The 20,107-nt window shown below is 52.4% G+C and overlaps 1 protein-coding gene across 1 annotated transcript; it reads right to left on the bottom strand.

Moving 5' to 3' along the window:
* Positions 1 to 12,379: 12,379 nt before the first annotated feature.
* Positions 12,380 to 16,058, bottom strand: PNMA6F (PNMA family member 6F). The gene is given in 6 exon segments (XM_035725651.1): positions 12,380 to 13,003; positions 13,006 to 13,207; positions 13,928 to 14,606; positions 14,608 to 14,989; positions 14,992 to 15,298; positions 15,956 to 16,058. Coding segments are annotated over 5 exon segments (1,587 nt in total). The 5' UTR covers positions 15,227 to 15,298; positions 15,956 to 16,058; the 3' UTR covers positions 12,380 to 12,914.
* Between the last annotated feature and the right edge of the window lie 4,049 nt (positions 16,059 to 20,107).

The raw sequence follows: 20,107 nt of genomic DNA, 5'->3' as shown, positions 1-20,107 counted from the left end.
AGGTCATTCAGTTCCAGTGCTAAGCCACACACGTCCACATCAGGAGTCCTACACACCAAGAATGGTTTCTGGTTACCTAACTACTGAACACATCACTTAGATTTTTATAAAGGATTTGAATATGATAAAACACTAAAATTATGCTTTAAAATTACACTCAGGGGGCGCCTGGGAGGCTCAGTTGTTGAGCTCAGCCGTTAAGGGTCTGCCTTCGGCTCAGGTCATGATCCCAGGGTCCTGGGATCGAGCCCAGCGTTGGGCTCCCCGCTCCGCGGGGAAGCCTGCTTCTCCCTCTCCTTCTTCCCCTGCTGGTGTTCCCTCTCTTGCTGTGTCTCTCTGTCTCTCTCTGTCAAATAAATAAATAAAAATCTTTTTTAAAAAATAAATAAAATTATACTCAGAAGCTTGGAGTCTTGGTCAATTCTAAAACCTCCTGGAGCTATCAAAGGCCATCTTTCAAGGCCTTAGCCTTGCATATGCTGCCCCCATGACACTAGAATAGCAGCTTCATTTGTATATACACTAATATACAATGGAATATTAGTCAGCCGTCAGAAAGGATGATATCTTACCATTAACATGGACGTGGATGGAACTGGAGGATATTATGCTGAGTGAAATAAGTCTGTCAGAGAAAGACAATTATCATATGGTTTCACTCATATGCGGAATATAGGAAACAGCGCAGAGAACCACAGGGGGAAGGGACGGAAAACGGAATGGGAAGAAACCAGAGAGGGAGCCAAACCACGAGAGACTCTGGACTCGGGGAAACAAACTGAGGGTTACAGAGGGGAGGAGAGGGGAATGGCGTGACCAGGTGATGGGTATTAAGGAGGGCACATCTTGAAACTGATGATGTACTATATATGTTGGCTAATTGAATTTAAGTAAAAAAGAATAGCGGCTTCATTGGAGAAGACTACCAGTGCCGACCTGCCTGAGTTTCTAACGTGTTTCTCCCCATCGCACTCCGTGGGACGCAGGGAGCTCACTGTGCCTCCGTAAAACCCGAGGTCGCACCTCGCAGAGCCAGCAGACAGCCTCTTTGCCCACATGCCCATCTGCCCCAGGGACCCGTCAGATCCCCAACGGCCGCTCTCCGGCCACGCCCCCCGCAACCTGGGCCCGCGCTCTCGGAACCTGAGGGGCAGCTCGCGTATCGGGAGGCTGGTCTGGGCCGGTCCGGGTACAGTCAGGGCTTTCAGTTGCCCTTCTGGGAAAACCACAGGACTTCTTCCCACTCCAGCCCTGAGCACCACTGGCGTGGTACAGGGTTCGAAGGAGTGGGGGAAACAGTGCCCTGCCCCTGGGGGCGCTCCTGCCGGAGAGTGATGCTGAGGACACAGAAGACAGTACCAGCAACAAAAAAAAAGGACCAAGAGAAGGGTGGGGACCACTCTGCTAGAGACGTCTCCTGTAGTCCCACTTCCCCGCTCCGTCCCGAGTGTGCATTTCATGATCTCCATTCTGAGGAATGAGTAAGGAAACAAACTGAGGGACCAAAGAAGTGCCAGGGAAGTGGTGTTTATTCCTTCCAGTGAAATAGGTAATCACCAAAAAGCAAGTCAACCGAAGAACGGGACATGCTTGAGTGCACCTAGTTTCATATCAAGAGAAGGTCCTCAGTCTGTCAGCTCATACATGGACAGCGCTCATGGAAGCAGCTCAGGGCTACCGCCAAGACCAGCCTGGGTGTTGTATACGCATAGTTCCATCCAAGCCTTTCTGCATGCCTGTCAGGGAGAAATCTTCGGTATGGTCGTTTCATAGCTGCAGAAATTGAGGTTCGAATAGGGTAAGAGTATTGCTCAGGATCACAAAGCTGCTACAGAGTCACACAAAACCCATTGCTGGGCTAGAGTGGTTCTAACCACTGGGGCTCTCTTCCCTGTCAGAACCACTTGGAGAGCTTGTTAGAACTCAAGAGTGCTGGGCTCCGCTCCCAAAGTGTCCAGAGTGGGGTAAGGCCCGAGAATTTGCTATTGCTGGGGTTCCCACGCCTCCACCTCACCTCATAGCCCCCCCTCCAGCACTGGCCCAGCAGTGCCCTCAATATTGCTGGCCTTGAGGCAGGTCCTTTGCCCTTTCTGGAATGTTCCCTTCCAGGGCCACCCCAGGAAAATCCTCCAGATCTGCCCACAGGAGCTCTCTTTCTCTGTCCTGTCCTCCCCCTGCAACAATCCTTCCCAACATTCTATTGCTACTCCATGGAACAATGATCTTGTGGTTTTGCACATGCTTACTTTTGTCTTTATCTGTTTCCTGTGCTGAGATCTTACTTTTTTAAAAGGAAGTGACCTTGTTCTAGTTTTTTTTTTTATGCCCAACAGCAAGTACAGTTTTACAGAAATGCTTGTTCACAAATGCATGACTCCATCCTCCCTTTCAGGTCCCTGCATAGCACTGGCCTAACCACTGTTTCATTCTTATCTTTCTGGCATTCCTTTGACTCGCCCTGCTGCTCTCGATGCGGTAACAGCATCAGACAGGACAGACGGAGTGATGAACATCCACAAACGTAACGTGTGTAATTAATCCTAACAGTGACCAGGGTCAGTGCAATAAATGCATCCCAAGGACCCAGGAAGTAGGGAATAACACAAGAATTCTCAAAGCAGACTCTGGGGAACCCCGAGGGGTCCTTAAGACTCTTTCACGCAGGGGTCCACAAGATCAAATCTCTTTTCATAATGATGCTTAAGATGTTTTTGCTTTGCTCTTTCTTTCCCAAGGGTAAAATGGAGTTTTCCAGAGCCTACCTAAATGTGATACCATGGCAGACTGAAGTCAGAAACAGATATGATTACTCAGCTGTCTCCTATTAAGCCAGACATCGAAGAGAGTTGCAAAATGTAAAACTCTTCCCACTAAATTTCATTTGTATTGTATAGATTTTTTTCATAAAATATTTTTTATTTTTCAATTTTATTTTATTATGTTAATCACCATACATTACATCATTAGTTATTGCTGCAGTGTTCCATGATTCATTGCTTGCGTATAACACCCAGTGCTCCGTGCAGTACATGCCCTCCTTAATACCCATCGCCGGGCTAACCCCTCCCCCCGCCCCCCTCCCCTCCAGAACCCTCAGTTTGTTTCTCAGAGTCCATCGTCTCTCATGGTTCGTCTCCCCCTCCGATTTCCACCCTTCATTTTTCCCTTCATAAAATATTTTATGTTAACATATAATAGTTTAATTGCTGTCATCTTTAAATGAGTGAAGTTTTTAAATTTCTCACTTTAGATTTAAATACAGCAAATAATTGATATGTATAACTCACATAAACGAGAGCTCCTTGGGGTCCTCAATAAGTGTTAAGAGTACAAAGGAGTCCTAAAAACAAGAAGTTTAAAAACCCGCTTTGATGTTCCACATTGGAGTGAAGAAGAGAAAAAAAAATCTTTCATAGTATATTTGGTTATGGGGGAGATCTCTACATTTTTAAAGATTACTTTATGTTTTTTTTCCCTCGTGATGGCAGTGCAGGTACCACAGAATGTAAATTTAGAACAACAAGCATGGACATTTTTTGTAAAATCCATGCAAAACATCAGGTATTTTCACTAACAAATTCTATGCCTTAATTTAAAAAATTCTAATTCATTTTTACATGGGAAGGGTATATAAATAAATTACAATCAAGGAAATATGGCTTTAAGCTGGAAGACTGCCTGTGATAAAGAAATGGGTTGTGTGACATTGCCTGAGATGCTGTAACCAAGCACCACAAACCGAGTGGCTTAAACAACAGAAATCTCTTGTCTCAGAGTCCAAAACCAGGATTCCAAGATCAAGGCACTGGGGCAGGATTTGCTCCAGGCGGCTCTCCTAGTTTCTCCTGGGTTTGCAGAAGCATTACTCTGATCTTTACAGAGTGTTCTCCCTGTGCACATGTGTGTGTCTAAATTTCCCCTTTTTATAAGGACACCCATCCTATTGGATTGCATCCACGCTAATGACCTCATTATAAGTCTTTATCTTTGTGAAGACCCTGTCTCCAAATAAGGTCACATTCTGAAGCACTGGGGATTAGGACTTCAACATATCCTTTTAGGGGGACACAATTCAGCTCATAACAATGGACAATGATACAAGTTAGAGAAATTATAAAAGAAAGAGGTATGAGTTAAAACCATGGGGTTCGAGTCAAGGAAATCAATTCCATATTTTGGTCCATGGTAATGAAGAGCTGAGGTTCCCACGACTGAACCTTAAATTTTCTTGTTGTATTGTTATTTGTCACCACGTGCATGAAAATGTTACTTGGTAACTGGGTCCTCTGCTGTTAAGCTCCTTGCTGGACCTCACAGATGCCAGGAGGATCTGCTGGTCTGGGGGAGAAAGTTCACATTGTTTTAAGCCGTTCCTGCTCAGGTGATTCAGGTGTGGGGGGGATGATCTGGACCTGCAAGTTGTAGAACCAATCCTAATACCTTTCCATCAAAAGTCTGGGAGAAAAAAAAAAAAGTCTGGAATAAGAGGGGAATATGGAGGAAGAGAAAGGAAAAAGAAAAGTGGAGTCTTACAGAACTCTAAAATATTCTAAAACTTGGGGCCTCACAGCCATTTAAAGATGCAGCTTGTGGTGATGAGCAATGGTGCTAGGAAGGAAATGAGTTTGGTCAGTGACTATAGGGAAAGAGACCTTGTAAAGAAAGACAAATGAGGCGGAAAACCCTGCCGAACTGTGCATTGTTGCAACCACAGTAGTGAACTGAGCCAGGAAAACAGTTGAAAGTTGACCAAAGGCAGACAGGAGACTGAGGGACATTGAGCCCAGTGCCCACCATTCCTCTGGGCCTCAGTGCGGTGGAGAAAGCTATACCCATGGGCCACACCCATTGGAAGGAGCTGCATTTACAGGAGGAATGCTATGCTGGCTACCTAATCCAGCCTCATATAACCAACCACTACAAATTTAAAAGCTTAAAATAATTCCCATTTATTATGCATAATTGCCCTGGGTCAGGAGTCCAGGCATGGCATAGTTCCCAAGGCTGCAATCAGAGTCAGCTGGCTGGGGGTCTTTTCTGGAGGTTTTGGGGGACAATCTTCCCCGGTTCACTAAGATTGTTGGCAGATTCCAGTTCTAGGTTGTTGTCAGTTTGGGGTCCCCATTCCCTTGCTGGATTCCCCTCCATCTACAAACAAGCTTCACATCTCTCTGAATTCCCTTTGTGCTTCAGCAGGGAGAAGGCTTTGCTCATATAGCTCCCACCAGAGAATCCTAGACAATCTCCCTATTGTAAGGCAACTGATTAGTAACCTTAATTACATCTGTCATGCAACTTGGCACATTCATGGGCGTGACACCAGGAGGCAAGGGTCATGGGACCAAAAGCCTGCCCACCACAGAGGGCAAGCCTGTGTCTCAGGGAATGCTATCTTTGGAGTCTATATTTTCCATTCATCAGAGGATTGTTTTAGTTCTATCCTCAAAATCTCTCCATCCTTCCAAATTGCTTGCTCGCCACTTTTAACTTGTAATCGCAGCAGTTCCTTTAGAAGCAACTGAAGTTGGCAACCTCTTTCTTGATGCAAACCACCTTTGTGTATTTTTCCACAGAATGTCCTTCCATAGCAGCTTTCAAAAGAATGTTCTACCTGTTGTGAAAAACTTCATTATCAGTTGCTGCTTGCTGCGGAAGCACCCTAAGATGTGAGTGAACAGGGCAGCAACAGACCCCACGGATGCCCCCCCCCCGCCCCACACACCCCTTCCAGGACCTCCCAGTGCCCATCTTTGCGAGAGGGATGCCCTGGGCCTGGGTCCCCCTCTGGGTCAGCAGTGAAAGAAGCAGATCCCCCCGCCCAGGATGTGTCCTTGACCCCTCCTCTGAGCAGGTGTGTCCCGCAGAGGCGGAAGGCAGTTGCATCCCTACAGGCAACTACATGGGGCCCTGAGTCACCATGGAGGCCACCGGCAGGGCGGCCGGGATGGTGCTTGCCTCTCAGTCACTCCCCCTGTCCTTGGCTCCTTCTTTCCCTCCAGGCCCTTCTGGCCTTGGCAGCCCCATCGACCCCCCCTCCCCTGTGGGGGGTTGCCTAGAGATGTGCAGCAGCAGGGACTTTGCCACAGTCAGAGCCCAGGGCCCCAGGTGCCAGGAGTCTTTGCCCTTCCCGGGAGGTGGCTTGACTCTTCCCTGACCTGCTCCCTGTCTTGCCCCTTCCAGGCCCTCCCAAAGGCCTCATGGGCCTCTCTACCTGTTGGCCAGGCTACCTCCTCCTGGAGCACCCTGTGCTCCCACCGGGCCAGGAGCTTTGAGAGAGGCGTGTACCCCTGCCCCCTTCAGGGGCTCTTTCCCCCGCGTGACCCGGCTGCTTCCCCATGCATTCCCTGAGGCCTTCCCTCCCAGTGCAGCTTCCCTCTGGGAGGATTCGGGCCCTGACCCTGAAACTGGAGCCCCCCACCTGGGTGGTCTCCTTGTCAGTCAGACCCGGGGCTGCAGGAACATGAATAAATAAATACACACATGCCCCAGCCCACCAGCACCAGGGCAGGGGCCTGCTGGGGGCATGGAGCAAATAGGTCGGCCTGCTCTTCCTCCAGCAGCATCTCAAGCCCAGGGCGGTCCCTCATCTGCAGCGCCTCATGGCAATTCTGGACGTGGCTCTGGATCACTGGGTCCGTGCCCACAGAAACGTCCAGAATGCTTGCACATTGGTCCTCAGGGAGGCATAAAGAGGGGTGACGTGAAGGACAAAACGGGGCGCTGACCTGATGGAGGGGACAGTGAGTCTTTTAGGAGTTTTCTCTAGTTTCTCTTTTTATAGGTTACCATGCCATGATCATGTGGGAACATAATCCAGGGTTACCTAAATGTAGTCTTACCATCCTTTAGTGGTACAGATCGGAGGACTTTGATGTGGCTTTTTCCCTGTGCCCCGAAGTACCAGACTCAGTTGATGTTCCCTAAAGCTCAACAGATGTGATGTGAGAATGGCACATGGCAACAGTCTGGCATATGTGTAGGAAAGAGTCATACTGGCCACTGCAACTTCACAGTCTGGTTCTGTGTGTGCTGGGGCAGGTCAGTTTAGGAGCTGTTGTGGCCTCCAGTATAAAGAAATCCATTGGTCCTGTGGAAGGAGAAGGGACCGTTCCCACTCAAGCGGCAGGGGCTACCTGGAGGAGGGCCCTAGGCCCAGCTGGCTTCTCCCCACCCCCACTGCCCAGTGGCCACAGCACCCCTGAGCCCCCACACCAGAAGAGGGACCACTCGGGCCCTCTTCCGGGCTGGCGGCAACATGAAAGGGGAACCGTGGCTCCGGTCAAGGTTGGATTGGACGGGCTCCGTGGGACAGTACCCTCTGACCTAGGGTGCTGTGAATGCCACTCCCACCCCTCCGTCCTTGAAAGACAGAGAAAAGGAGGACCCCCTTTCCCGCACACGTACGTCCGCAGCTGGTGTGCACCAAGCCGGGCCCCGAGACAACCACTGAGAGCCCAAGGTCCCTCGGGAAATCCTGGAGAGACAGAGACGAGGCCTGAGGCAACAGGCCCCAGCTCAGAGCGGCACAGCTAGAGCCCCAGGAGAGGGAGGAGTCGTCCCAGATCCACCAGGGATGTGGGTGAGGGGGCAGTGTGTGTCGGGGGGGGGGCGGGGGGGGGAAGGGGAGGGGGCGGGGGCAGTGTGTGTGGCGGGGAGGGGGGGGCGGGGCGCGGGTCGTCCCGAGGGCTGTGCCCCGACAAGGTGGAGGGCCTCCAACAACAGGCGATGTGCTTGGCTCCGGGTCAAAGAAGCCCAGCCCCCGGGAACACCAAGTGCGATCTAGGGGGCAGCAGCTCCCTGTTTCACACTGCGTGGTTGCCGCAGGCTGAGCGGGGAGGTGAGAGGCCTGGCAAGGGACGCAGGGTCCACGGCGCGTATGTGGGCCGTGGGCTGGTCCTGCTCACCCCAAGGCCCCGTGGCCTGCCTGGAGCCTTCCTCAGGCCTCGCCCAGGGTCCAGTTTCTGCCCCAGGAAGGACCCCAAGGGCTCTGGGACAAGGTGGGCAAAGGTGTCCCTTCAGCCAAGCTCAAACCTACCGGCTCCCCGGGAGGCTCCCCATCTCCCCGCGCAGCCCCATCTGGCCCCCTGCCCGCGGGTGTCCACGTCCCCTCCAGACCATAAGGCTGTGCCAAGCCCCTTCAGTCCGGCTCCTTGGTCTCTACCAGGGAGTCGGACGCCCAGGATGGGATGGGAGTGCGCGTGGGGGGCGTGGGTCTTGCCTGACACGCACCTCCTTCCTGAACCACCGATCTGGCTTCCTTCTGGATGTCCCAGCACTTCCACTGAGGGAGTATGTGACACTGAGCAAGTCTTTGAATCTTACTGTGCCCAGTGTCCTCATCTGTAGAAGAGGGGACACAACAGGGCTCCTGTGAGGACTCTTGGAGAGAGAGCAGGCCTGGTTGCTCATCCCAGTGCCTGGGGTGTAGGCAGTGCTCAAAGATGGAAGCTCATGGGCATGGGGGCTCACTTTTCTCCAAGGCTCTAAACCCTTCAGCGCTTTTGGCGTGGATAGCTTGTGTGTGCAGGGCCATTAGTGCTAGGTTTCTGCTGTCCCTTGTTTGGCCAGCTGGGATCATGACTCTGATTGCCATGGGGGGACTAGAAGCAAAATGTGGGGGTACCATGGAAGACAGTGGCACGAGCAGTCCCACAAAAGCATAGCACGGAGGGCATGCAGTGTAAGGATGACCCTGTGCAGAGCCCACATGGGCATGCGCTAGAACACCTGGGGCTGGACTCAAGGAGAAGATCAGGGCCCAGTCTTCAGCAGCACAACATGCCCCAGAACAGGACCAGAGGCCCCGAGGGTACCCTCATCTGGCTGTCTGCCTTAGCCACACCCTGGCATGGGAAAGCAATGTGCTTAGAGGGTTGATCTTCCCTCTGTGTGATGTGGACCGTGGCTTGCAAGGAGGTGCTAGGAACATATGGACCTATGAATTTCTACTGTGAGAATGGGAATCATGAGTTAGAGCCCAGGTGATCAACTGGGGCCAGGAGCAGGGTAGCCAGAGTGCTGGCAGCCAAAGTACTCATGGGAAGGATTCCTGTGTTCAGGGAGAGCAGGTTTGGCTGAGAAATAAGCCCTGCTCTGGGATCCATGAGGAAGGATTCGGGGTCTAGAGGAGGATGGTGGCCTTGAGAGGAGCTGCACCCCAAATGATGGGGCTTTGGGCATGGAAAAGCAGAGGGCAGGGCAGGCTCCTGGTCATGGCGCAAGCCTGGCTGGGGAGGAACGCAGGGTACACAGCTCTGTGGGGTCTCCAGCAATAGGGGAACTGGGCTCATTGCCCAGGCCTGGGGAAGTGGTGGGCAGTCACATGGGCTTTGAACCTTGCCCTACTAGCCTTAGGTGGAGAGGCCAGGGGCCTGGACATGGCGATCCTGCAGAACAGGCAAAAGTAAAAGGAAGAAAAGTGCACATTCATCTCTTTCCAAGTTCTGTCACCACAAGGGGGATAAGACGATGAAAGTCTGGGAAAGGGTAGTCGCCAGGAGCCTCTCTCTTCTGAGGCAGCCCCAGAAAGAGGACAGATTCCCAGGGCCAGACTTGGGCCAGCCGGCCTGGGGACCGGCGCTTTTCCTATCTCCCCTCCTCCAGACGGCTGGGAGAGTGGCTGCCCCACTCAATCCTAGAAGGATTCAAAACCCCGCAACCCCCCCAACACACGCAGGCACACAGCTTCTCACACACGTTCCCTGACACACACTCCTACTCACATATTCACACTCCTGCCCACACACACACTCTCGCACACTGGCATACTCTCACATACTCGCTATTCCCACATTCACTCACACTTGCACACTCGCACACAGTCACCGACACTCACTCACACACACACTCGCAGCTGCTCAGGGAATACTCTGAACGAGGGAGAGACAGCCCTTCTCCTCTTGGCCTGCCTCCTAACCCAGATCCCAGCAAGTTGGTGGAAAGTGGCCAGTGGCCATGGCCCTGCTAAGACACACAGGACAGACGTGCTTAGGGTGGTGCCTTGCCTGAAGAAGGCAAGGAGAACAGGGCCCACCTGGGGACCTCACCCCAATCCTGCAGCACACCCTGGTGGGACACATCCAAGTGTCCGAACAACATGGGGCCAAGCCACTGGAACAAAGCGGCTGCAGGCGTGGCCCTGATGACCCCCTTCTCAACAACCTCCTGCAACCCTCCTTCCATTGCCCATGTGTCTCATTACCCAGCATCTCCAGGGGCCCCTTCATCCACGCAGCCCCACTGTCCACAGCTCTCGCCACGCGGCCTGAGTCTCCCTCGATGCGTGGTTCCTGCAGGCTGGTTAAGCAGCTGCAGGCCTGGGCCTCAGCTCTCTGCAAGGTTCTCACTCTGGCTCCTTGGCTGCTCGGGGACTCTGTCCTTCATCTGTACCATGGGGGTGTTCAGAGCCCCTGTCCCTTCAAAACGGCTGGAGAACATCTGTGGGCACAGACTGAGTGAGCGCCCAAGGACCCCTCACCCCTTCCAGGTGAACGGTACTATCCCCTCCTCGAACACATGCAGGGAGGGGCCTGATTGCTCCTTCTCTTAAACACTCAGTCAGCTCAAAGGCAGATAGTGGGCTGCCCTCAATTTGTGGAGGGCAGGGCCCAGGAGGGTTGGGACAGGCAGTTCCTGACCCCTCAGTCCTCATGATGGCCCCCTCCAAGAACTTCCCCTCCAGCCACAGCACTCAGGAAGGGGATTCCCGGATTAGCAGTGCCCTCCGCCCTGGACGGGTGCCCTCCTCAGGTGGCACTGAGGGATCTGGGAGCTGCAGAGATTCAGAGCTCACCGCCAAGCAGGAAGAGGCCACTTCCCGGGCCCGGTCCACAGTCACCAGTCGTGCCCCACTGCCCCGTGCCTGCTCCCAGGACATAGGACTGGTGCCCTCAGAGTTGACTGGGCACTCTTTCCCCTCTGGGGGCCACCCTGCCCAGTATTCAGAGTGGAGGGCGACTCTCCCTGCCTTTCCTCCTTCCTGGCAAAGCAGAAGCATTGTGAAAACCCTGCCCAGCCTGCTGTCTGTCCCTTGACATCACAGCTCCCAAGGAACCCCAGTCTCCCTTGGTGGCTAGACTGACCGGCCACTTGTTAGCTGGCAGGGCTAGGCTGATCACAAATGGATGGGATACCCCCCTCCACCTCGGAGTCCTGAATGCAGCTCCTGGCAGGGGTGTCTGACCTCATGCCGAGAACTTTCTGTGCCCACCTGTTCTCTGGGATTACACACGTGACCTCTCTGACCCGTCTGGATGCCCTGAGTCACTCAGCCGTGCCTAGATCCTAGAGCCTTAGGCCCTACCTGCTGTCCCTCCCTCTCCCTTGAATGTCTAACCTGCATATTCCTGGGGACTCTCTGAGTTTTCTAGGGGCCCCAGCCAGCCACAGCTTGCGCCAAGTTCCTGTCACCAGTCTCCATCCAGCCAAAGGGATCACACGGCCTCTCTTTGACGCACCCATGATCATACCCCAGTACCACACCACTGTACCACCCACAACCCCACCCTCTTCCCCAACCCCAGCAGACCCTCCCGACGATTGCCCACAGCAGAGGCGAGACTCAGCTGAAACATGCAATGAAATTTATTGAAGAGAAACACTTACTGAAACCATCGAACGGAGGGAATGACAACAGAGACAAGAACGCCTAACGGCCACGAGAGCCCATAGGTCACGGCCCCCCTCCTCTTGGGGTCCCAAACGAGGTGCCTCTGCTTCCCCCAACACCGCGGCCCTCCTGCCTCAGCCTCCCTTCCTGAGGGCCCCACGATCAACCTCTGGCCAGGACGCTGGACGCTGGTCATGTCCCCTCACTCCGGGGCACCCTCCCCTCGGGCCGACATGCCGGGGCCTGGTCCTGCCCTATGGCCTGCACGGGACAGTCCCAGGACGCTGGACAACGCAGCATGGGACCCTCGGCCGAGCCAAGGAAGCGGAGTCGCAAGGAACAACAGGGTGGCACATCAGAGCACGGTTCCCGTGGAGACTCCCGCTGGCCACCTCCATCCCTGGTCCGGTTCTTCCTTCCTGAGGTCACGGGGTGAACACCAGCCGTGCCCTCGGGCATCCTTCCCGCCGTGTCCCGGAACTGGGCTCGGGATTTCTGGGGTGGGGGGGGGCGCGGGGAGGGCAGCTGCTCAGACTAGAAAACACACACATCTCCACAAAAACAAGCAGCGGTTGGCCTAAATGTACACGGAGAAAGCAGAGGTTGAGCTCACAACACTGGAAGAGCGGGAACAGAGCCTTGGTTCCCCCTGAAGCTCATGGCGCGCACGCGGGCTGAGAGGTGGCTGCCCCGGTAGACCAGGACACCCACGGCGGGTTCCTGCACACCTCAAGGCTCTGCACAAGAATGCTCACTAGTGGGGTGGGGGGGGTCACTTGAGACGTGGGTCACTAAGGGCCCTACAGAGACACAAGCGGGCTTCCCAGAACATGGAGCAACGTGCCCCAGGGGAAGTAAATGAGTGTCTCCCTCTCGGGAGACCCAAGAGGCTGGCACCTTTGAAATGGCCCCTAACATCTCCCAGTACAGTGTGGGTGGCAGATGGCTTCAGGTGCCCGTCCCCTAGGCTAGGGCCAGCCACTCAGGGACGTTTCCCAGACTGGCTGCCTGAGTTGGCAGGGATTGGGGCTGGGGCTGGGGCTGGGTGTGGAGCTGCCATGGGTGGGGGGGCACCTCTCCCTGCCCCATTTGGTGTCAGGCATGGTCATCTTGGTCATTTGGAAGGGCTAATGGTGCTGGCTAAGGTGCCTTGGGGAGGTGGGGTCCTGGGAATTTGTTTGGGTGAGTGGGCTGTTCCCTCGGCCCTACTCTCAATGTGGGGCGAGGCTGTTGCCCTGGCATGGCCTCCCTCTGCCTCCAGAACTCTGCTGCCTGAGAGGAGAGGGGGCCCCTGGGCCCTCTGAGCCTATTTGCCTGAGGAGGACTTGGGGGGGCTCGTCTCCCCAGCGCCATCCTCGTTTTCCGACTCTTCTGGGATGGGCTTGAGCCCCTCCTCGGGGGCTCCCCAGCCTCCTGATCTCCTGCCTGGGCGAGACCCTCTGGCTCACAGCCAGGACCTCCTGGGCCCACCCTGGAAGCACTGCCCATCTGGGCAGGAGTGGGGCCCCCAGGGGCCTCGGAGGGTCTTGCCTGACCTAGGCCCACAGAGGAGGGAGCATTTTCATCTTCCTGAGTGGCAGGGAAGGACTTGGAGATCTCCTGAGGGGCAGGGGCAGCCGTGGCAGCATCATGGGGTTCAGGAGCAGCCCTACCAGCTTCGGCAGTGCCAGGAACTGCCTCACTGGCCTCCACGTTCACTGGGGCAGGCTTGGCAGTATCTTCGTCGGCTGGGGAGGCCTCGGTTTATTCTGCACCGGCAGGGGTACCCTCGGTGATGACTTCAAGAGCCAGGGCAGCCCGGAAAGCATCTTCACTGGCTGGGGAGGCCTCAGTTTCATCTGCACCGGCAGGGGTGCCCTCGGTGATGACTTCAAGAGCCGGGGCAGCCCAGAAAGCATCTCCGTTGGCTGGGGAGGCCTCGGTTTATTCTGCACCGGCAGGGGTGCCCTCGGTGATGACTTCAAAACCCAGGGCAGCCCAGAAAGCATCTCCGTTGGCTGGGGAGGCCTCAGTTTCATCTGCACTGGCAGGGGTGCCCTTGGTGATGACTTCAAGAGCCAGGGCAGCCCGGAAAGCATCTTCGCTGGCTAGAAAGACCTCAATTTATTCTGCACCGGCAGGGGTACCCTCAGTGATGACTTCAAAACCCAGGGCAGCCCAGAAAGCATCTCCGTTGGCTGGGGAGGCCTCAGTTTCATCTGCACTGGCAGGGGTGCCCTCGGTGATGACTTCAAAACCCAGGGCAGCCCGGAAAGCATCTTTGCTGGCTGGGAAGGCCTTGGTTTCCTCTGCACCGGCAGGGGTGCCCTCGGTGATGACTTCAAGAGCCGGGGCAGCCCGGAAAGCATCTTCATTGGCTGGAGAGGCTTCAGCAACCTCTTCACTGGCGAGGGCAGCCTGGGCGGCCGGCAACCCTCCCATGTCCACACAGGCCCCTTGTTCCGCTTGGAATTGCTCACCCCTACCTGAGGCGGCCTCCCATGCCTCGGTCTCCCGAATGAGCCGCAGCATCCCCATGAAGCCAGGTGGTCTCCTCTCCAGCCGCATCCTCCTCAGCTTGCTCTGGAGCATCTCGTTCGGGCGGGCCCGCATCAGCACCTGCCTGGCGCGAACCTGGTCTGCGATGACGGGATGGAAGGCCCCCTTCTCCACGGCTGACTGCAGCAGGCCTTCCAGGCGCATCACATAGGCAAAGAGAGTCTCCTGGGGCCGCTGGGCACAAGTCAGGAACTTGAGCCGTGCAGTCATGCAGGTGTCCTTGTTCCCAAACACCTGTACCAGCGCGGCCAGGCAATCCTGCGCAGGCATGTCGGGATTTTCTGCCAGGAGGCTGCACATGAGATCCAGCGCGGGGCCACCCAAGCTTTCCACCAGCCGCCTTTTCCTCTCCCTTTCTGACACGTGGCGCCACGTGTACAGCATGTCGTTGGCATGGTCCACCCAGCTCTCAAAGGACTCTTCCTCTTGGTCTGGCTCTTGCATCCCAGAAAAGGTTCTCCTGCCACACCACAGCTCCCTCCTCATCTGACACTCCTCCATCTTCAGCTCCAGCCTCACCCACAGTTCCTTCCTCACCTGCAGCTCCTGCCTCACCTTCCTGTCCTTCCTCACCTGCAGCTCCTGCCTCACCTGCAGCTCCTACCTCACCTGCTGGTCCTGCTTCACTTGCAGCTCCTTCCTCACCTGCAGCTCCTGCCACACCTGCAGCTCCTTCCTCACCTGCAGCTCCTGCCACACCTGCAGCTCCTGCCACACCTGCCTGGCCAACTCCTGCATGCCTCTGGGGCTGTGCAGGGAAATCTGGTCTATCCTGTGACTCTGAATCGGGGGCCTGGGGCAGAAAGACCACAGGCCAGGGTCCTCCCTTGCCTGGTATTTGTGGGGGATCAAACTTCGGTTTAAATACTGAGCAAACTCGACCAAGGCGACCCTGGATCCGAGCTCCTTTCTGAACGCTTTGCCCAGCACTCGGTACGTGCCCAGGGGCCACAGGGCAGTGCGCACGGCCTTCTGGAATTCCTCGTCCCCGCAGTCGTCAGGGATGCCCAGGATGAGCAGGGAACGGTGCGTTCTCTCGCCCATCCACCTGCACCAGTCACGCAGCATTGTCAGTGGCATGGCAGATACCTGGCGGGGAAGGTAGCGTAATGGGACAGGGGCGCGCAGAATGTCGCAGTCTGCAGTGGTGGCCTGTGAGTGCAAAGAGGAGAGAGGGACATTGGTGCCAGACAGCCCACCCCACTGCCCCCCACAGCGACCTGGATCTCCTCCCTGGCCAGTTCACGCCCTCCATGCCCCAGCTCAGAACCTACACCAAGCACCCCTCAGCTCTGCAGCAAGGAGACCTCCTTTCGCCTTGCCCAAAGCCCCTGACCCGGCCACTGCAGCCGGAGACCCACCCCCCATCACCTGCAACCCTGCAGCTGGGAACCCTCCCTTCCTGATCCCTGCAGCCAGGAGTCCTCCCATGCTCTCTTTCCTAGCGCCTGACCCAGAGCACCCCTGCTCTGCACAGGCAACCTTGAAACCTGGTCCTGCGCCCCCACACCCTGAGTCGGAACCCCGCCCTCTCCCACCAGCACCTGCTCCTCGGCAACTGGTGTCGCCCTCCACAGCCAGGAGCCCTTCCCACCTGTCCCCTTCAAGGCAGCTTGGGATCCCCCTCTGCCCCCCCCCCGCCGCCTGCAGTGATCCAGCCCTTACCCAGGGTACCCCATAACTCTTAAGGTCCCGTCGGAGCAAAGCCCTTGGCCCCTGCTCACTTTCTCTGACTCTGCAGGTGCTGCCTGGCGGGAAACACCACCTGAGGGCTGCGGGGTGACTCTGAAGCGAAAGAATCAGAATCACCTCAATGCCCTGGAGCGAGAGAATCAGCAGACTACACCTCAGCTGCGCAGCCCAAGGCTGCGTGGTCCAGGGCTGCACGGTCCAGGGCTGCACGGTCCAGAGGGTCTCCCAAGTCCTCGGTGATAAGGCCACGTGGGCTTCCCAGTGCTCCCAGAAGCCCCAGGTAGATGAAGGAGAAAGATCTGGGCATCTCTGTGCAGGGCAAATGCCTGAATCAGGAAAACATGGGAGGAAGCATCAGTGTTGCCATGGCAATGGGACCTGCTCGGTAAAGGCTTGATGTGACCAGGCTTGGAGGCTCTAGAAGCAACAGGTACACCCATTGGCCCTCCAGCAGCAAAATAGCCCCATCAATAATTGTGACCATCGTGTGGGGGCCGCAAACCGGGAGTCAGGGGGCAGAGGAACCTATGAACAAGTCCCTAGTACCATTCTGTACTCACAACCTTCCCTCATTTAGCCTGGAATCTCCAGGGCAGACACAGGTTGGGTGTTCCCATGTCAGGAGCTCATCACACCTTTTTACATTGTAAAGCCAGCCCTGAACCACCCAGGCAGCCATTGCATTGGAAAGTGTGTGGCGTTGTGTTATGTGAATATAGATTCACCTAACACTGGCTGGCCTATACAGGTCACTGAACATCTTGTGCCCTGAATCTGTAAATAGGCAATAGAAAAACTTTCCGTTTTATATAGTGCTAGATTTGATTTGCTGATAGTTAAGGATTTTTGCTATACTGTTCTTGAGGGTTATTTTTCCATAATTTTCTTTTTCTACATAATATTTTATCAAGATTTATCCTAGCTCAAAAATGAGTTAGGAATTGTCCCCTGCTCTTCTATCTTCTGAAAGTGGTTGTGTAAGACTGATGATTTTCATTCCTTAAGCATTTGCTAGAACTCACCCATGAAATCATCTGGGCCTGGACTGTTCTTTTGTTGTGCTTGTTTGTTTTGTTTTTAGGACAGTTTTTTGGCAGTAAATTAAATTTATTTATAAGAGGGCGCCTAGGTGGCTCAGATGGTTAAGCGTCTGCCTTCGGCTCAGGTCATGATCCCGGGGTCCTGGGATCGAGCCCCGCGTCGGGCTCCCTGCTCCGCGGAGAGCCTGCTTCTCCCTCTGCCTCTCTCTCTTTCTCTCCCTCTGTCTCTCATGAATAAATAAATAAAATCTTTTTCAATTTATTTATAAGAAATAAGGCTATTCATATTTTCTGTTTAATCTGTTGTCAGTTTTTGTAAATTGCTTTGTTTCCAAGAAGTTTGTCAATTTTATCTAAGTGATCAAAATTATTGGCATAAGGATCATCCTCATAGTCCCTCATTATTCTTTTAATACCTATATGATCTGTGCTGACATTCCCCTTTCATTCCTAATATTGATTAGTGTACTTCCTCTTTTTCCTGATTAATCTTCCTAAGGGTTATATATTTCATTGCTTTTTAAAAAAATGTATAGCAGGGCGCCTGGGTGGCTCAGTTGGTTGGGCGACTGCCTTCGGCTCCGGTCATGATCCTGGAGTCCCGGGATCGAGTCCCGCATCGGGCTCCCTGCTTGGCGGGGAGTCTGCTTCTCCCTCTGACCCTCTTCTGTCTCGTGCTTTCCATCTCTCATTCTCTCTCTCTCAAATAAATAAATAAAATCTTTAAAAAATAATAATAAAATAAATAAATAAATAAATGTATGGCTTTGGGGGCGCCTGGGTGGCTCAGTCTGCTGGACACCTGACTCGTGGTTTCGGCTCAGGTCATGATCTCACGCGTTGTGGGCTCGCGTTCAGCAGGAAGGCTGCTTGAGATTCTCTCCCTCTGCCCCCCCAACTCATGTTCTCTCTCTCTCTCTCTCTCTCTCTCTCTCTCTGGCTCTCTCTCAAATAAATGGATAAATCTTACAAAAAAAATGTATGGCTTTGTAGGGGCGCCTGTGTGGCTCAGTTTATTAAGTGACCGACTCTTGATTTCACTCAGGCCTCTGGGTGGTGGGATCAGTCTGGCGCTGGGCTCCACACTCAGCAGGGAGTCTGCCTGAGATTCTCTCTCTCTCCCTCTCCCTCTGCCCCTCCCACCCCTGTTCATGCTCTAAATAAATAAATAAATAAATAAAATCTTTTAAACAATGTATGGCTTTGCTAATTTTCACCATAGTTTTCTGTTTCATTTATTTCCGCTCTTATCTCTAGTATTTCCTTTTTAAAAACTTATTTTGGATTTACCTTGCTTTTCTTTTTCTAGCTTCTTTAGATGGAGCGTTAGGGCATTGATTTTATGCCGTTCTTCTTTTCTAATATAAGCATTTAAAGCAATAAATTGTCCTCTAATCACTTTTTTACCTGCCTCCCATTAATTTTAACGTTTTATTTCTAGTTATTCCATATGAAATATTTTCTAAGTTCCTTTGTGTTTTCTTCTTTGATCCATGGGTTTTGTTTTGTTTTGTTTTGTTTTTTTTGGAAGTGTGATGTTGAAATCCAGATATTTGGAGATATGTTATTGCTGTTAATTTGTAATGGAACTCCATTGTGGACTCAAATGACTTATTATGTAAAATTTCAGATTTTCTAAATTTGTTGAGACTTGTTTCATGGCTCAGCATTTGATCTATCCAGGTGAGTGTACAATGTGTCCTTGTAAAGAATATATACTGCAGTTGTTGGGTATGGTGTTTTATAAATATTAATTAAGTAAAGGTGGTTGATAATGTCATACAGATATTCTATATATTTGCTGATTTCTTGTCTAGTTGTATCAACTGCTGAGGGAAGGGTGTTAAAATCTCCAACTATAATTGTGAAAATATCTATTTCTTTCCTTGTTCTGTCAAATTTCATTTTATGTATTTTGAAGCTCTGTTATGGGGTGCATACAAATTCATGAATTCTTTGTGGTTCTGATTAACTGACCCTTATATCTCAGGTAATAATCTTTGTCTTTAATTGTACTTTGTCTGGTATTAATATAGCCATTCTCACTTTTTTTATGCTTACTCTTTGCATGGTGTATCATTTTGCATCCTCTTACTATGAACCATTTGTGTCTTATATTAAAATTGCATCTCTCTGTAGACATCAAAAGCCTTGCCCATTGATCTGTTCTGACAAGCTCTGCCTTTTAAGTGCTTAGCCCATTTACATCGAATACAACTGTTGATATGGCTGGTCCTAGGTCTACCCTTTCTCTATCTGTGCCCTCTATTTTGTCTTATGTTCCCTCTTTCCTGCTTGAGTTAATCAAATTTTTTTAGGTTTCCATTTCCTCTTATATTTTTGGCTATACAGTTTTGCACTGTTTTTTAGTTATTGCTCTAGACATTAATATATATCCGTATCCTTAACTTTTCACTATCTACTTAGAGTTAATATTGTACATAAATGTAAGAATCTTTCCACCATACAGATCCATTTCCCCTCTACACTATCCACTACGCTATAATTGCCATATGTATTACATCTACATATGTTATAAAATCTATAATGCACTATTACATTTTTTACTTTAAAAAGTCATATGTAGGGGCGCCTGGGTGGCTCAGTCGTTGGGCGTCTGCCTTCGGCTCAGGTCGTGGTCCCGGGGGCCTGGGCTCGAGCCCCGCATCCGGCTCCCTGCTCCGCGGGAAGCTTCTCCCTCTCCCACTCCCCCTGCTGGTGCTCCCTCTCTCGCTGTGTCTCTCTCTGTCAAATGAATAAATTAAGTCTTTAAAAAAAAGTCATATGTATTATAAAGAAATTAAGAGAAAACTTGCTTTAATATTTACTCACATATTTACCATTTCTGGTCTTTATCTCTACCCAAAGATCAAGGTTTCCCTCTACTATTATGTTTTTTTCAGATTGAAAGACCTCCTTTAGCGCTGCTGTTAGTGTAGGCCGTTGGTGAACTCTCTTAGCTTTCACTTATCTCAAAATATACTTATTTCACCTTCATTTCCAAAGAATATTTTCCTCAGATATAGAGGCCTGGACTGAAAGTTCTTTTTTTCTTTTATCACTTTAAAGACGTTGTTCCACTGTCACCTCAGTTGTTTATGTCTGCTGTCACTGAAACAGAAAAGATTTTTCTGTTGTTTTCCGATGCATGCATGTGACTAGAAAACATTCAGACCCTGAGGCTCATGGAACCTGACTTTTTTGGCAGGATGGTTTCATTATTGGTTTT

The sequence above is a fragment of the Zalophus californianus genome, chromosome X (assembly GCF_009762305.2).
Source record: "Zalophus californianus isolate mZalCal1 chromosome X, mZalCal1.pri.v2, whole genome shotgun sequence".
Classification (NCBI taxonomy): domain Eukaryota; kingdom Metazoa; phylum Chordata; class Mammalia; order Carnivora; family Otariidae; genus Zalophus; species Zalophus californianus.
The sequence above is the reverse complement of the archived record's forward strand: the minus strand, read 5'-3'. Positions and strand labels throughout refer to the sequence as shown.